Raw genomic sequence first — 16,597 nt, 5'->3', positions numbered from 1 at the left:
AGTAAAAACGAAATTTTCCTATATTTAAAGAGTTATGCTTTATATTCCACTGGGCTTTTTTCTCATTTAATATTCTTGTCTACTATATGAAAGAGTCCTGTCATTTCCTATACCACTGTCCTATGTGGATAGCTGTAAAACTCAAACCACTTGCCTCTTAACATTCCTTTGGTAAGTTACATGGATGGAAAGCTGTCAGCCTTCCACAGTAACATTTATTTTTATCGAGCTTTAAGAGTTTTATAAACTCTTTACAATTTTATTACTACCTTTTCCAAAAAGTAACCTAAATGGGTTTTTTTTCTGGTGAACATTAAATTACATCCAAACCCACAATTTCAGAAGATAGAAAATACTCCTAAGGTTGGATGCAAGTCCAAACAAACAGCTTTACTGGAAACAAAATGGGAGTTTCTTCTTCTAACCAAGGAAGTTTAAAGCTTTGGACTTTGGCTTGTGGTTTTTTAATGTCACAGGTGACCTCTTATTTTTAATTTTTGCTTCAAGAGTGACCTTAATATTGGGGGATAAAAAGGTTCAAATGGTAAAAAGAATGTGAAACTTAAGTGACTCCTTTCCCTCAGCATCCATTGAAATAGCCCAGCTGACCATTTTCTGGACCATTTTCTGAATTTTCAATTCAGCTCCTGAATTTCAAAACTGCAGTCAGTGACAGGTCTGTCCCAAACTTCAGCTGGAACACGCTCACCTTCCCTTGCAGGGTACCTAACAGCTCAAGTATTTCACAGCCCTTCCCAGATCTCTCATGTTAAGAAAGCCAACCCTTCGTGTTGCAAAAGGGTCATGGAATGCATCTCCATACCAGCTCCAATAACTCTTTCAATGGTAATGCATGAAGCTTCAATTTCCTTAGCAAACTCGTGGACAGCTTGATTAGGGTCCTCGTAGGTGTGGGGGTCCACATAGGTCCTCACTCCAGGCAGCTTAACTGCAAACACAAATTAAGCACACTTAATGGCATACATCATCACACAAAATGGTCATTACACACTCCTGTCCCTGGCACTCTGCTTTGCTGGAAATTTATTTCCATGGTGAAAATGAGTATCATTCTTGAAAATTGATATTTAGTTTATATGTGACATATGTGCGACTTCGGCATATTTAGCAAAGCACAGGAGTGCTCAGCTGGAATGACATGCAACTAAAAATCCCTTTTGGGGCTGTGTGATGGGTTCATCCAGCATCTGGCAGAAAAGGATTCCTTTCTGGAACTAGAGAGGGTACACCAGGAGGAAAAGTACAAATAGCAGAATGTTACAGGAGTAACTTGCAAAGCAAGCTGGAAGGATGGGGGTTGATGGAGAGCTGAAATAAATTATGCCCTACCAGTCACACATCAGCTAATCAATCGCCCACATTATTTCAGATGGAGTTACTGAGATTTAAAAGAACTGCATATTTGCAGTACAAAGCCTGTGGGTTGTATCAGTATGAATATAATCAATAGCGGGCTTTTTCTGCAGGACTTGAGAGGGGAAAAAGTATTTTCATTATCCATATTATAAGTTTGTTTTGACAATCATTAAGGCTACTCACATGAAGAATTGCTCATCAGTCTAATGAGACAGCCACATTACACTGTGGCTCTTAATTGATTTGCTTCCTGCTGCCTTCATTACATAGCACTAATGGAAATTTGACTTTCACTCACAATGTGTTTGCCTTTTCCACCCCAAAAGGCACCTCACTGTTACCCATCCCCAGATCCCACAGCTCTTGATGAAGGAAGGACTGATAGCAACCACAAGATGTACTTTTTAGTATCACTGCAGAGGGGTTTTCTATACAAGGGCATTAACACAACATTTCTGAAAGCTTCCTAGGTGCAGAAATAGGCGTTATTCCTCACACCTCTGCAGAAGCATCCAAGCTGAAGAGCAGCAGTGGGCTTGGTCCTCACAGCTGCCTGGGGTGAAGCAAAGGTTTCAAACAGGTATTTTGGACTGATGCATCCAGACCACAAAAATATTGGGTTGTTATGTGCTGAGCAGAAAAAATTAATAACATGTTGGCTCACACAGCAAAGACAGAGGAACAAACCAAAATGGCTCACTAGAATGATGTGGTGCAAACATACGGGTGTGAATAGCTCAGCACATATAAGGACTGTTCAAATCTTCAGTTCTCTGTGGGGCTTGCAGCAGGGGCAGGGGGGAACTTCTGCACAAACAATTCTTTTGTCAATTACCACCAAAAGCAGATTTTTTTTTTTTCCTCAGAAAACCACCTCTCAGTTGAATTTCTCATTACCACAGAAAGCCAAAACCACATATATATGCTTGCTCTTTACTCACTGTGGCCATTATGAAAATGCATCTTTTCTTCTTCTGGATCTTGCTTAGCCTTGCTATAGCCACATCGCCTGGGGAAAAAAAAACCAAACCACAACAGAAGAGTATTTTTGTCTCTGGTATGGCAGAACTCCATTCTCTACTTTGAATCACACAGTGCACAAAAACCCAGAGCAGTGACGAACCCAACCTCTCTGGTGGCTCTATTGCTGCTGTCCCAGTTTTAGCTCATCAAACTGGTTGCAATTTCCCAAATGGGATTCAGGGCTCAAGGCCCATGGATATTCAGTTGGACTTGTGTTTCCAAATCCCACAGATGCTTCTGAAAAACTCCACTCTACCTGACATATTAATGCAGCTATTTTTAAGAAGAGAAAGCGGGAACAGGAAGGACAATGAAAGGGGAATGGGATGAAACATTAGAATTGCAGAAACAAAATCTCCTGGACTGCAGAGCTTTTGCAGGCACTGTGGTGTATGTCTTGCATGCTCCCCTTCATCCACTGTGCATTTGGACAGAACTTTAAATTATGGTATTTTAGGAAATGGCCTTGTGTAAACATCAACATCTTATATACATGCAAAATAATGGCTTAAACCAAAGCAAAACCAAACCTGTTGCCTCACTGCCTTCAGGTGTCTCCTACATATTGTTGGCTCTGCACAGCATTTCATGCACATCTCCTGTCTTTCCACAGGGGAGCTGCCATTCATGGGATCCCCCCTGCCCAGCAGAAAAAAGATGGAAGAAGGAAAGCTGCCTGACCTATCCTGCTCCCACATTAGTGCCCGACAGTGCAAGGACAGTGCTGGACACTACCATGGAGTCGCAACTACAGTTGTATGCAAGTTGCATCTCCCCCAGGGAATCTCCTATTGTTTTTGGTTGCTCTTCTGTGACTCTTCATTCTTCTCGTTGGTTTTCTAGGTGATAGTTTTGCATTAGCATTAACTGTCTGCTTTGGTGGCATTTCTGAGATCTGCTTCACTTAGACAACCACATGGAAGCCCCAGGACAACTGCAGTGGCAAGAAAAATTGCTACATACACACACACACACACACACACACACACATTTAAAAATACAGGACAGGATGACCTATGTAGGATACACATACATATGCCTGTCCTTCCAAGGACCTAATAACACAACTGGAAACAGGAACTGGATCATCCTACAGAAAACTGCATGAATATGAGACTGAAGGACACTGCTTGGTAGAATGAAAAGCCTGGAACGGACACCTGCAAGCCAGCCAGCATGCACTAGCTGGCACACCTCAAAGAAAGCCTCAGGCCACTAAGAAGCCACTTAAAGCTGAGAAACCTCTCTTCCATTACTTCTGTGATTTTTGAGCTAGGGGCATGTGAGCACTCCAGCATCACTCACAGCAAGGAGGAGCATATGATTAGCAGGAACAAAACTGCAGTTAGGAGGAGGCAGTAACAGGAAACATGAAACATGCTGTCAGCATGAAGTCCTATTACAGGGAACTGCTGTCTGCCCAGATGCAAGGGGCCAAGCAGCCTTTTGGCTATAGGATTCTGGCACTGGGTTTGTGAAATGATCACAATTACAGACAAAAGCCTGGACACAATGAGACCCCAACACTGAGCTGGACTCAGCAGAGCTGGATGCTGGACAGTTGAGGAGGGGAAAAGCAACATGAGCTTCTGGGGCTATTCCAAGGAAGAGGAAGCTTACCTTGGGGACAAAGGAGACCTGTGCTACAAGGAGAGGAAGGAAAAAGAGATTGCAAAGGTTGTGCAAGCACAGGGGAATGGATCAAGAAGACAAGGGAAGGTTGGCAGGCAGTCTGGGGACACAGGCAGGGAGATAAAGAAGTTGCACTTGATAAACAGCCAGGCTATACATGCAGGGCATGATTTCAGCAGCAGCAACCAAGCTAAGACCATAACACTTTGAATGCAAACCCCACAAGAACAGCACTGAGGTGCCCAGAGACGTGGCTCAGTTATCTGCATGCTGGTGCTCATTGCCTTGCTCTAAAAGCAGCAGTGTCATTTCCTGAGATGGGGTCCTGCATCATTAACTCAAAACCTAGGTACTAGGTATACATGGAGACTCTGGGTCATTTCAAGGCACATTCTGGTCTTCACAAACCCTTGGTGAAAATGGGTTCTTCGTTTTCATCATATGACCTCCCCTTTAACTGAATAGAGAGATGAGTCTCTGTATCAAGTCTCACTTCTGGCAATCCCATTTTTTTCTGCTGCAAGTTGCCGAAGTCACATCAGCTTTCTGCAGAGCTAACTTTTCTGGATGGAGGCATATGACTCAGTTTGCCTTTTAAAAATACACAAATAACTCAGTTCATCCTTCTACCAAAAGCACGTATACGATACTTCTGTTTTGCCTTTTGGAGCAAATGCCCTTATCTCTTCCTCAGGCTTGGAGCACTTTGCCTGTAAAAATGCTTTTCTAACATCATCCTTTCTATGACCTACATCTCCTGACTCCTTGACCGTAAATATGGGAGACAGAGAGACGCCATCCCCTGCACAGAGTGATCCAAGCACACCTTGCTGCACAACAGTCCATGTTTTACTGCCCAGGGATGCACTCCAAGGGCCAACACAAACCAGTTGGCTGCAGCTGCCCTCTTCTCTTGAGCTGGGTAACACATACAGCAGCACATCACATTAGCATACAAAATCAGGCTCTGGGACGCCTGAAGCATCGTTAAAACAAGCCTTGACAAGACACATCAAAGTGAAATGGACTGTGACTGTCAAGCAACAGTTGGGTGTCACTAATAAAGCTTGCTGCAAAACCTGCCATCCCTTGTGCCCTTCACACACTTTCTCAAACTACCCAGGGTCCACACTGACTGGGGCCAAACTGTGCTTCTTCCATTCTTGACCTTCAGATGCTTTAAATAACACACACAAGCAGTTTTTTCTCCTGTCTTCTCCAACTAAATCCCATAAAAATCTGTAATTTTGGGTTAACAGTCCAGAGTAACTTTGTGAATCTTACTGGCAGATCAAAGTATCTAAATATTGTAGCTTTGCAATATATTTTGGGAAAAAAAAAAAAAAAAGCTCTCAATTGTTTGTGAAATAATCCATTTCTGCATGTGCATTTGCTCTTAATATTTATTGGCTAAGCTGTGAGTCAAAAGCTCTGATGGAAGACTCATTCTCTACTTTATTATCACTGTACAAACCATAGATTTCCTATATATTTTCTGTATCATGCACAGCAAAAGCATAAAGATCCTGACACTCGCTTCATCTCCCACTGAGCTGGAGACGCTCAGCCAAAGAGGTAACATAATTCAGCAGCACACCTGAATCTCAATTCATTTACTCCTGTTGTGGGTTTGTCCCAGTTTCTCTATGTGGAAAGCAGATGCCTTCCTTGCACAGCTCTGTGTTTTTCCATAAAAGTATCAGAGGTAAAAAGAAAAGTGAGACTTTAAATATTCTTAAGGCGTCATGTCTTATTTAAAAACTACTTGCAGATTGGCAGGCAGCTCATAAAATATTTATGGAGCAGATTATAAAAGTGAAGTTATAAAATGATCCCTCTATAGGTTTATAAAATATAAAATGGACAGGTAGAAAGATGAACAATCCAGCTGGGAAACCAATGCCCACTACCTTGCATGACAGAAGCCAATTCACAGAGAAAAATCCTTCACAAAGTGAAGCAGAAAGATGCTTGCTCTCCCTGGATTGATAGAGATTCTTTTGTTTCTGCCCTGTGTTTCAGGATACCCTTGATGGGTTGTGTGTGGCCCTTTGGCCAGTCGGGGCATTCCCCTGAAAAGCACAGAATGCCCAAGGGAAAGAGTTTCATCTCCCTAGCCAGGGCCACCATTCTGGTCACAGCCCAGGCAAGACACAGCCAGGGGACTCTGAACCTGGACCTTGGGTGTCAAGCTCTAGGTAGCGATATGAAAAATCTTGATTTACTTTTTTTACAGGCATTGGCCAAAGCATTTCAGCACACAGCCAAGGCATTACTGGAAGTGCAGGTGGGGACGGCATTGAGACATCCCTGATGAGGAAAGGGACTTCACCTTGCCAGGTGCAGTCAGTACTATCGAACAGGTTGTGCCCTGAAGCAGCATGCAATCCCTCATCCCAGTCTTGCAGAGACCTACACATGTATTTAATCTCTCAAATATGAGATAAACGAAGCATAGGCACTTCTCTGAAACAGAGACAAAACACTTTTTTCAGGGGTGAGACCTTCACTCAGAAGCATGTCTTTTACAATAAATCAACTTAGAAGGATGCTTCCAACCCATCTCAAGCTGTCACTTTACAGGAGGTTTGCAAGGACTGCAAGGTTATTTTTTACAAGGGGTTAGTGCTTATTTCAGACTATTTGTTCCAAGATGTTAAAGCAATAGAGCTGCATACGTGTTGCAGCGCAGGATCGTGTTCCATGCAGAGGAACAAACAAACATGGATCTCTCCATCTGGCCAAGATCCTGTCGCCTCAGCTCATGTGCGGAGACAATAACTTGTTCAGTGAATAGCTTTATCCTTGATAAACAATGCTGATACTGAGCCAGAGGCAGAAGACTACCACTAGTGATGTTAGTTGGTGTTCAACATTTGCCTTTGCTGCTTGCAATCCTAGGATAAATTCAGTATCAAAAAACCAGGGAATACTCAAGGGACTGGTGTAAACTGAACAGCTTCTATATTGGAAGTTGCTTTCCATTTTTCTGTTCACTTTCCTCTTGCACAAGACCAAAAGAGCAGTAAAAGGTCTGCTGATGACAAGCCAAGACCTTTAGCTCAGTTCAGGAGATCCAGGAGATGGCTGGCCTGAGAGGAACCGGGCAGATTCCCTTCCAAAGGGCTGCAGGCTCACAATCTTCTCAGCTGCTTTCCCAGCACTGCTGTCCCCCTCTACACTTGTGTGACCCTGTGTTTGACCTCTGATTAACTTGGATGCCTTACAAAGGAAGTTTCACAAATCCAGCAGTGGTATTTTTAGCCTTTAGTCCTTCCCTGCCTTTGCGCTGAATGACTCCCTGCTTTCCTAAACCACCACCAGAACAATTAAAAATAATTTAAACAAGATATCGTTTTCCCCTCTTGCAGGAAGCTCCCTCTGAAGTGATTTCCATAAATCTCTCTAAAGAGGTTGTCGTGCCTTTCCATAGCACAGCCAGTGGCATCCGTGCCTTGAAGAAACTTCTCCCATTTCCCCCTCCCAGCCTGCTCCTACATTGGTCTCCCTGCACCTCAGGAGGAAACCTGCAGAGGGTGTTTTCCAGGTCAGCCAAGTTTTCCTTGTGCGTCTTTCTTCTTCATAGCCATGCACTCCAGTCCTGGTCCTCTCTGAGAACTATTTTCCATTGCTGTCATCCTCCATTGGGGGCCCTGCTTGAGGACATTTGAAGCATGACTTGCAGCCAGGGACTGCCTCGTGCACTGGTACCTCGTGCACTGTCTGCATGACAGACAGTAGAAGTACTGCAAGGTTTTCTTTCAGAGCAATCATTGCCAAAACAGTGGTCCACATACCAGAACAACTTTTTACAGGCACACGCTTTGAGCTGAGCATCGTTGCCTGCTAAATCTGCTCTTAAGCACTGAAAAGTCACAAAAAACCAAGTAAAAAATGCTCCACCAGGGGGAAAAACCAAAACCAAAACCCAAACTCCTTCTCTATCAAAACAAAAAATACAGCACCAGAAGACCGAAAATGGTCCACCTTAGTGACTGCTGTGCCCCACAGCAAGGAAATGCACCATGACACAGCTACCACCATGCAAAGTCTCAGCATCTCCCAGAAAACACAGCAGATCTCACCAGCTATGCTGGGAAAACTTCCCAGCTTAACAATGCATGTGGGATGTCTCAGAAATTCTGTGGTCTCAAGCAGCTATCTGATGGGGATGGTGATTACATGTGTCTCTTAGGAGGCTTAGGAAAATCTCTGTCCACACAAATATTACAGCTGATTCTTCTTTGGGAAGCAACTCATCCAGTCAAACCAACAGAAATTAAAATCACCCCTCCTTTGAGCAATTAGAAAAGAGGGGAGTACAAGAGAGCAGAAGGTGGTGAGGCAGCCCAGGTGGTGGCAGAACTGGACAGCATGCAGCATGGACACGCACCTCAGGACACCCGCAGGGATATGCCCACTGCTGCTGGAGCATATCGGGGGCAAGCAGCACCATGGCATTGCTGTGTATGTCATACACTGCCCTCTGTGTCCATGACATACACTCCATTCCACTGGCATGCATGTCACATGCCACCAAATAAACACTTTCCTGCTCCCGCCTACCCCCTGCCTCCTCTGGGGACACATTTCCTCCCCCCAGCCCCTTTGGATGACAAGAAGCAGGACTGGATGGGTGTCCAGCATCCATGGTGTTTTATCAGACACCTACTGCAGTGTCTGGATTGACCATGGCATAACACAGCAGGTTTTTGCCCCTGAGATCCCTGCTCTTGCTGAAGATACACTCTGCTTCAGGTCACAATATTTCCAGTTGTTGAGATAGACAAGCTGGGTACAGAGACCAGATGAGAAAGTGATTTCCAGGCCAGTACAAGAAAGGAAGGGAGAGGCAGACTGTGCACAGAGAACACGGACGGAGGACACGGAGTAGGAGCCAGCACGGGTGGGAACACTGACCATGTTAGGCTCGGATAGGCAACAGCACGCAGAGAAGAAGCCCACCCACAGCCATGATCGCAGCAACTGAAAAGCAAACAAAAAGGCCCAGGATAAGGAATAATCCCACCGCCCTGGCAAGGTGCAAATACATTCACAACATTTCTATATGTATTTTCTTCCTTCTTATTGCATTTATTGTTTGGACCTGAACACCCTGGGCTCCAAAAGTTTCATGGCATGGGCTACTGTTGGTGAAACATGCCTTGGGGAGAGTGTCTAGATCCTGGTGCTGTAACGCAATTAACCATGTGCTTCCTGTCCTGGAGTACCACCATCAGGATTAATGGGGCCACCCATGTGCTTAAACTTAAGCACCTGCCTTGAAGCAGGCAAAGTGACTTTTTTTCCACAAGCGTGCATGTGGTACAATTACAATTGCCTTTAAAAAAGGAAAAGCACTGGATGAATACAAGCCCTGCTTTTGCAGATCCTTATGCATGTACTCACAGAGCCCCTTCTGCACCTCCTTGCATCAGGGGAGCTTTGCACATGTTAGGTATCTGCAGAAGCAGGACCTTGTGAGAGCATTCAGCCTAAATAAACTCGAAATATGGTGAGCTGAAAGGCACTCCATGCAGCCACAGCTTGCCTTTGAAGGCTGCTCAGCCATTACTTTAATCAGACTATGGGTTTGCCTGGCATCAGTTCTCAACCCAATGCTGGCTGCTGCACCTCAGTATTTGCCCTTTATCCCTTGTCAGAGAACTTGTACGCACAATTTTTCTGTTACCAAATCTATTAAGATAGTTCATCCTGGAAAAGAACATAGTGCAGAAGAGACAACAGGAAGGACTTCAGTAGAAGCAGGAGCCCAGTGGTGCAGGTAAACTCCAATTAAAGTCAGCTGAAGATCTCTTCACTTCATTTCTCCTCAGTCATCACAAGAAGTCATTCTTGAAAAAAATCCTGTGCACATCAGATTTTTATACAGTATGACTTACAATGTCTAAATACATTAAAATCGTTTATTTAGACAAAATTAACATTCTACAACTGCATTGCCTTAAATTATGATGCAAAATAACTTCAGGCATGCAATGATTTACAGAATTATACACTGGATTATGTGCTTACTTAAATTAAAACTGGTGAAGAATGTCTTCTAAGCTCCTTTTGCATCAGCAAAATAACTTGCTAACATTTTCTAAACAGCAATGCCAATATCTCTAACTATAATTAACAATATTTTCTATTTTCATAATGCCCCAGCTTGTTCAGTCATACTAATATGGAAGGAGATCAGCCTTCATTAACCCACTCTGTAGATCCAAGTTAAAACCAGAGATCTAAAACTCAAAGGTACACAAAGGGAACCCAAGCACTAAATATCTTGAGTCAATTTTGCCATTTTCTTCCTTTAACCCTGCAGGATCTGACTGCAGAGAACTGGTGCATCTCCAGAAGATGAGTTTGGCTGTGACCCTTTAGATTATGTTTCAGCCTGGAGGTCCCTTTCCCCCTGGCATTTTCTAATGCTGCTGCCACCAGACCTTCCCACACCTCCACACCACTCAGCATGCCAAGTCAAAGTTTTCCAAACAACTGTTCAATTAACATGAAAAGCAACCACTTCCTTAAAACGAAAAGAGCTCAACGCTTCCCTGAACAAAGAAAACTCTTTAAGAGCTCATCAGCAACAGGGCTGCTGTGAGACTAAATCAGTTCCCTGTGCTGAATCCAGATCTCACTCTTTTTATACAGAGTAAAAACGAAATGTTCAGGTGCAAGAGAAATGTACTTCAGTGTAGCCTTGCTCCTACAAACCCATCAGCTGTGCACTTGTGGTCAAAATACTCTGAGGTTTAGCATTAGGGGAAATCTAAAGTGCTTAGAAACAAACTAAACAGGATCAGCAGACAGTAAAATTCACTTTCCGGTCCACGAAGCACTTGGTTAGGTAAGTGAACTTACTAATTGCTCTCAACAGTCAGGACAAAGGAAGATTTATTACTACTTGAGTTAAAAGGATGGCTTGATTTGGCAGATAAACTTCAAAATATAAAAATCCTGAGGCGAATAAAACCAATGTTAAACTCAAGCAAAGCCATCATGCATCTTGTGGCCACTGGATTTGGGTGCCTGATGGCTTCTAGCAGGGGCCCAGCTCCCATCTCCTTTCCTGCAGGGCTTTCTTAGTCTAAAAACTGAGGAGCTGAAAGCAAAAGCCTTCCAGACAAGATCAAATGCTATGGGTATGACTGAAATGCTTTTTAATGAAATACAGCCGGTCTTCTCCAGGGTTTTAGATCTTTAGCCATCAAGCTGACCTATACTGGAGAGCAGAGTTGAACCAAGCACTGCATACATCAATTTTATCTGCAAAGTCTCCTCCAACCTCACTGAATCAACCAACAAACTATGAGGAGAGCTAGTGGGGGCTGCTACTGGTCAGGAGCCCCTCTGATCTGCTGCAGGAAAACAGATGACATGTCCATGTAACAGCAAAAGTTACTGAGAAAACACCTGCAGTGTTAAATCCCCTTGGCTGGGAAAGAACAGGCTCTGAGGCAACACCATCTCCAAAAGCCAAGCTTGCTTGAAACGAGGTGTGACACCTGCTTCTAGCCCTGGCTTCAAGGAAAGGGCTGCAGATGGGAAAGGAAACAGCAGAGGAGCCTGCAGCCGCAGTGACACCTCCAGGAGCTCTGTGCTCTGCTGGCACTGCCCTGCTCCCTGGCCAGCCCAGCTCTGCTGTTTTCAGCTATCTCAGGCACACAGAGACAACACTCCCCCTCTTCTAGATAAGGTGACCCCCACAAAGCTTATGTGCTTTGCCAACCCAACTGTCCAGAGCACAAACTTTAATAAACCTGTGCGAGGAGCACTTCTCAACACCCTTGGCATTGTTTCAAACCCTGGGCTTGGTTAATGAAATGTATATATATCATGAGCCCCAGCAACTGTGCCTGCAATTAATGTAATTAATTTACCACAAGTCTGCAGATGACCCAGAGAGCATTTGGAATTAAACTACATTTTTAATGGCTAGATAGAATTCAGAGAGGCTCTGCCATATATAGATGTGGCTTTTAAGAGTTATAAGCTGAAGTCTTGGAATCATGATAAATGGAAGTCTCATTTGTTGCTTTTAATAAGCTGTTCTAATGGGATGTTCTTCAGAGGTTTGCAATTAGAGACTGAAATACTTGAGGGTGCCTGGGAAGATTTTTCTAATCCTTCATGCAGCCTTGAGTGATGGTAATGATTACTTCCTGCATCTCCAGGTCAGGAGGCCAGCTCTACACCTAGCAATTCCTGAGTCAACATGCTTGCTCTAAACATCAGAGAAGTGCCATTACACACTGTGAGCTGCTAGGAATATATTCCCACTTTGTCCCAAAATGTACGAATGTTTAAGGAGTCACCTGCTCTTCCTGCTGAGCTATCCTGGCTCATACATTAAAGCGTGTCTCTGCACTGTTTGAGAGAAACTGAGAATGCAGCAGGCCAAGCAGATGACAGCTATGCAGTCACTATAGGGAAGGAAAACAATGTCTTCAGGGAAAGGAACTGCACTTGGAAAGACCTCTGGCATTATACTTTCCTATTTCTAAGACATAAAAAAGCAGAGATGACCTTTTTTCTAGGTAAGAGGCCAAATGCTGCTAATGGTGAAGACCCAGGGGAGGTCACACTTCTGATTTCAAAGCAAAGTGAAACATCCACATATTCAGAAGTGCAGAAGGACAAGAGTCTGACTTCCTTCTTCATTCTCTACCTGCTCCACAGTCAAGAGAAGACACTGTAAAACCCCACTTTCAAAGACTACATACACAAGGGGTGCTTGCAGAAGCCTCAAGCTGCTACAAATTCCAGCTTGAAGGGCAGCCCAGCTCCCTTCTCCACGTGGAAACAGGACTTGCACAATGCCATCAAACACATCCCCTGCAAGAAGGCGAGGAGGTTTCATCACTTACTGCTGCACTACGCCCCATTCTCCCTGCTCAGACAAAGCTTATGCTGGTTGCTTATCTGCTCATCACAGTCCTTCCAGCCCATTCCCTTGGCTGCTGCCACAGGAACTCAGAAATAACTTGGAGCTTAGTTACAGATTAGTTTTAGATTTGGTCAACTCTCACCTTCTGTCTGGGCCAAAGTCATCCAAAGGCAGATTAGCCTGGATCCTTAAACCCATCTCGAAACTGCAGACCAGACTGCCTTGTGGAGCTTGGTGAGTCTGCACTAAGCAAAAAGTGTTAAGAATAGAAGAGGAATGAGGTGTTGGAGCAGCCACATTGGACAAGCTGACCTTGACAGGATGTTAGAGATGGGCGCTACAGGCAGCAGAGTTCCACACAGGCCCCAGGAAGGCCTGACCCCGTGCAGAGGGGCACTGGAGCACTCTCCCTTCAGAGAGCTGGACTGTGCACCAGTGCTGCTCCTCCCTGGGAACACGTCCCGGCAAACAGGCTGCTAATAGGATGGAAGTAGCGAAAACCTTGACCCCAACAGAAGCAGGACCAGATCCTGCCTGCTGTTGGGTGGATGGGAATTTTGACTTGGCAGAGCAGTAGCTTCCTCAACAAAATCCTTCCTCTTGTCAGGTGAATCGTGGGGAATATTTGGCAGTAGCAGCATAATAAAGTGGCTATAAATCACAGGAGACAATGTCCTGCAGGAAGAAGGAAGAGCAGGCAAGAATGCAGAGATAAAAATCCTTTAAAATGTCCCAACGAACAAAAATTGTGACTCATGCTGGAAAAATTCTCTATGAAAACCATTATCTATAGACTGTCTCCCATTTCCTACGGAAATATTGAAAAAGCAAACTATTTTAAGCCCTGACACAACCTGGAAAATAGGATGGGGGGAGGCTGTGGAAAATTTCATCCATTTTGACCTTCCACATCACAGAAGGTTGTAAACACTCTCTCAGGACCTGGGATATAAACCACAATCTTTCACCCTCTCTATTCCCTGAAAGCCACTTTTTAACAAGATGCACATATTTGTGTCCAGAAAGTAGCCCTCTGCCACCACAGGCACAGATATTTAAAAGTCTAAATCAGCCAAGGTCAAGGATGGATACGCTGGTGTAAGAGCCTCTAATTGCCAATACCCAGGTGGCAAGATTTGTCTTTGCTTTGTCTTTCAGAGGCTAGCTCCTTGCCAGAAGGAGACTTTCTATATATGCACGACACAGGGTGAGGACGAGTTTTTTGCTGCTTCAATTTTTTTTTCCCTAAGTTCTATGAAAAACTCCCTCTGGTTCTTTGGAAGATCACTTGAGATGGAAAGGTCATCCATAATGGGTAGTTGGCTATAAATGCAGATGCACAGTTGACTTGGCTGTTTTGAACAGCTTTTTCAAACATGCACAGCATTGACCTAATATCTTCCCCACTTTACTCTGTAAAAGCTCATGCTTTTGTTCAGTGCTATGAAGTTTGAAAGCTTGAGGGACTGGAGGGACCAGCAGTCTCTTAACACTGACCCTAAGACCTTGTCTGTTTTGCAAAGAGGGCTGGGTTTGAAGGACAAAAGAGAGGTACTGCTCTGGAGCAGTTGTCTCCTCCCCAGACTGCTGAAAACCTGGCTCTTGACCTCAGTTTGTAGGGAGAAGGATACTGATACCACACAGCAAAAACTGAGGCACTTTACTGCTCCCTGTGAGATGGAGTGCAAAGATCTTGGTCACTGGACTGTCTGACACAGACTTTAAAACAAAAGTCAGTAATGATTTTAGATTAATACATACTTCAGTCAGGAACTGTAATGGTAACAGACATCTAATTCATGCATTGCTAGGAAAGCAAAATTTATAGATTTGCTCTATCTGTAAAATGCACAGCACTTCTGAGAACACACAACCCCAACAAAACAGAGATAATAACAACTCTGTGTTCTTTAATGAAATACTTGTAGCTGGTTTAATAATAGATTTTCAATCCACTTTTTTTTATGCTGAGACAACTACAGTCTGATTTAGTGAATCTCTTTGATTTGTAATCCCAATTGTTATATTATTAATATGTCCTCGATGCAAGGAGCAGGATAACTTAAAAAAGTGATCAGCTATTTGGCTTGGCATTTATGACCTCGGTCAGAGGACGTGTTATTTACAGGAAGTTTTCTGGAGCATCTGCAAGTGAATCAGCTCTGAAATGCAGCTTAATTGTTTAGGGCAAAGCACATTTAGTTTCAAATTCCCAGGAATCTCCAGCTTCAGACGCAAAGTGCATTTCCACAGATGGACGCTGACATGTGGAAATGCCACCACGGCTACTGTTCAGCTGACCTTTGGTTAGGGCCAGCTGCCAACGGGAAATGCCAAGCTGTTACTTACATTCATTCAAAAGAAGCCAGAAAACTGCAGAGACCTGAAAGCAAAGAAAAGAGGACAGAGGTGTGGCCCTGCCTTTGGGAACCTAGCAATAACTAAAAAGCCTGCAGACTCCAGCAAACTCCTCAGCCCTGTGACTGAAACTCCTCACGGAACTGCGAAGAGCAGGACAATATTCACCTCACGCTGCAGAGCTGCTCTCAAGCCTCTGCTTGCTGCAGCCTGGGACTGGGGAGGAGAGGTGCAAAGAGGTGCCATACAGCATCCTAGGGAGGAGAATCCTGAGGTGTCCAGGGCTTCTCAGGAACCTGGGAGCACCCTGAAGCCAGCACAAAGTAGCCTGTTTTGAAGAGCAGGCCAGGTTATGTCTTCAGTGCTGCAGAGCAAGATGGTTTTTCTCCTTCTCCTGCTCTCGTACATCAACAGAAAAGACAGAGCCTGGGCTTTGCACAGCTTGCTTGGTGTGGCAAGCAGTAGCGATTCCAGCTGGAGTTCAAAATAGCTGTTTTCCTAATAGCAAATACAGGAAAGAATTAGGAAAGAAAATGCACCCCCCCCTGGAACCAGGCACTGGAACAACACAACCACTCCAAAGGTTTAATAGGAAAACATCTCCCAGAAACAGGTTAACTGCTTCAGAAAGGGATTATCCCATGACTTGGAACATGTTTATTGTCCCTGCTGTCACAGCAGGAGAGTTAGTCCACAAATTGTCTTGAATCCCTGTCCAAGGCAAAGCAGCATGAGTAACACATCTCCCTGGCATCTCTGCTTTCTTCCAAACCAGAGCAATTTCTTTGTTTTTTTTAATTTCAAATTGTCTGTCATCTTTCTGGATTTTTTGGGGTTTATTTTGCTGTTTTCACAAGTCACTCAATGTACTAGATGGGCTTTAAAATTCATGGGAAGTCAAATTGGCAGAGAAGTCCTGTGGTTTCGAAGCCAATTTTCTGATAATGGACCAAACCTTCGTGTGGGAGGCTTCTCCACCAGTTCCAAATGAAGGACTGTGGTCTTTTCAGTTAGGGGAAGGGTTGAAAAGATAAAAATGGATGAGAAGTTCAGCTCCTTGTGCCTACCCTTTCCAGACATCCAGCGTAGCACCATGGAGAATGTTCCAGAAACTTGCAGCTGCCCTGGGTTCCACAGAGGGAAGTGTGGGTACAAGGCAGGAGGATTAAGGTAGCAGCAGAGGCAGCAATAAAACTCTAGCCAAAGGACACAAGGGCTTTCATAAGCATGCCAAGAGATAAAGAGCTAAAAGGAAGCACATCCTGGAAAGCACATTAGGCAAGAGAACAGAAAGATGTAACTAATGAG

At 44.2% G+C, this 16,597-nt stretch overlaps 1 protein-coding gene across 7 annotated transcripts in view; it reads right to left on the bottom strand.

The window, feature by feature from the left end:
• Nucleotides 1-16,597, bottom strand: part of EPHA5 (EPH receptor A5) — a 192,867-nt gene that overhangs the window by 25,866 nt on the left and 150,404 nt on the right. For 5 of the 7 annotated variants that reach the window (XM_054295779.1, XM_054295780.1, XM_054295778.1 and 2 more), the window contains 3 exons: nt 8,953-9,018; nt 2,319-2,386; nt 824-949 (listed from right to left, as the gene is read on the bottom strand). In XM_054295779.1, the coding sequence (XP_054151754.1) occupies nt 824-949; nt 2,319-2,386; nt 8,953-9,018 (260 nt within the window). The remainder of the gene's footprint in view (nt 1-823; nt 950-2,318; nt 2,387-8,952; nt 9,019-16,597) is intronic. The other 2 variants (XM_054295781.1, XM_054295782.1) reach the window with 1 other exon arrangement.

This window comes from Melozone crissalis, unplaced genomic scaffold (assembly GCF_028551555.1).
Source record: "Melozone crissalis strain CALT ecotype California unplaced genomic scaffold, PUWL_Pcris_2 ptg000006l_1, whole genome shotgun sequence".
Taxonomy (NCBI): domain Eukaryota; kingdom Metazoa; phylum Chordata; class Aves; order Passeriformes; family Passerellidae; genus Melozone; species Melozone crissalis.
The sequence above is the reverse complement of the archived record's forward strand: the minus strand, read 5'-3'. Positions and strand labels throughout refer to the sequence as shown.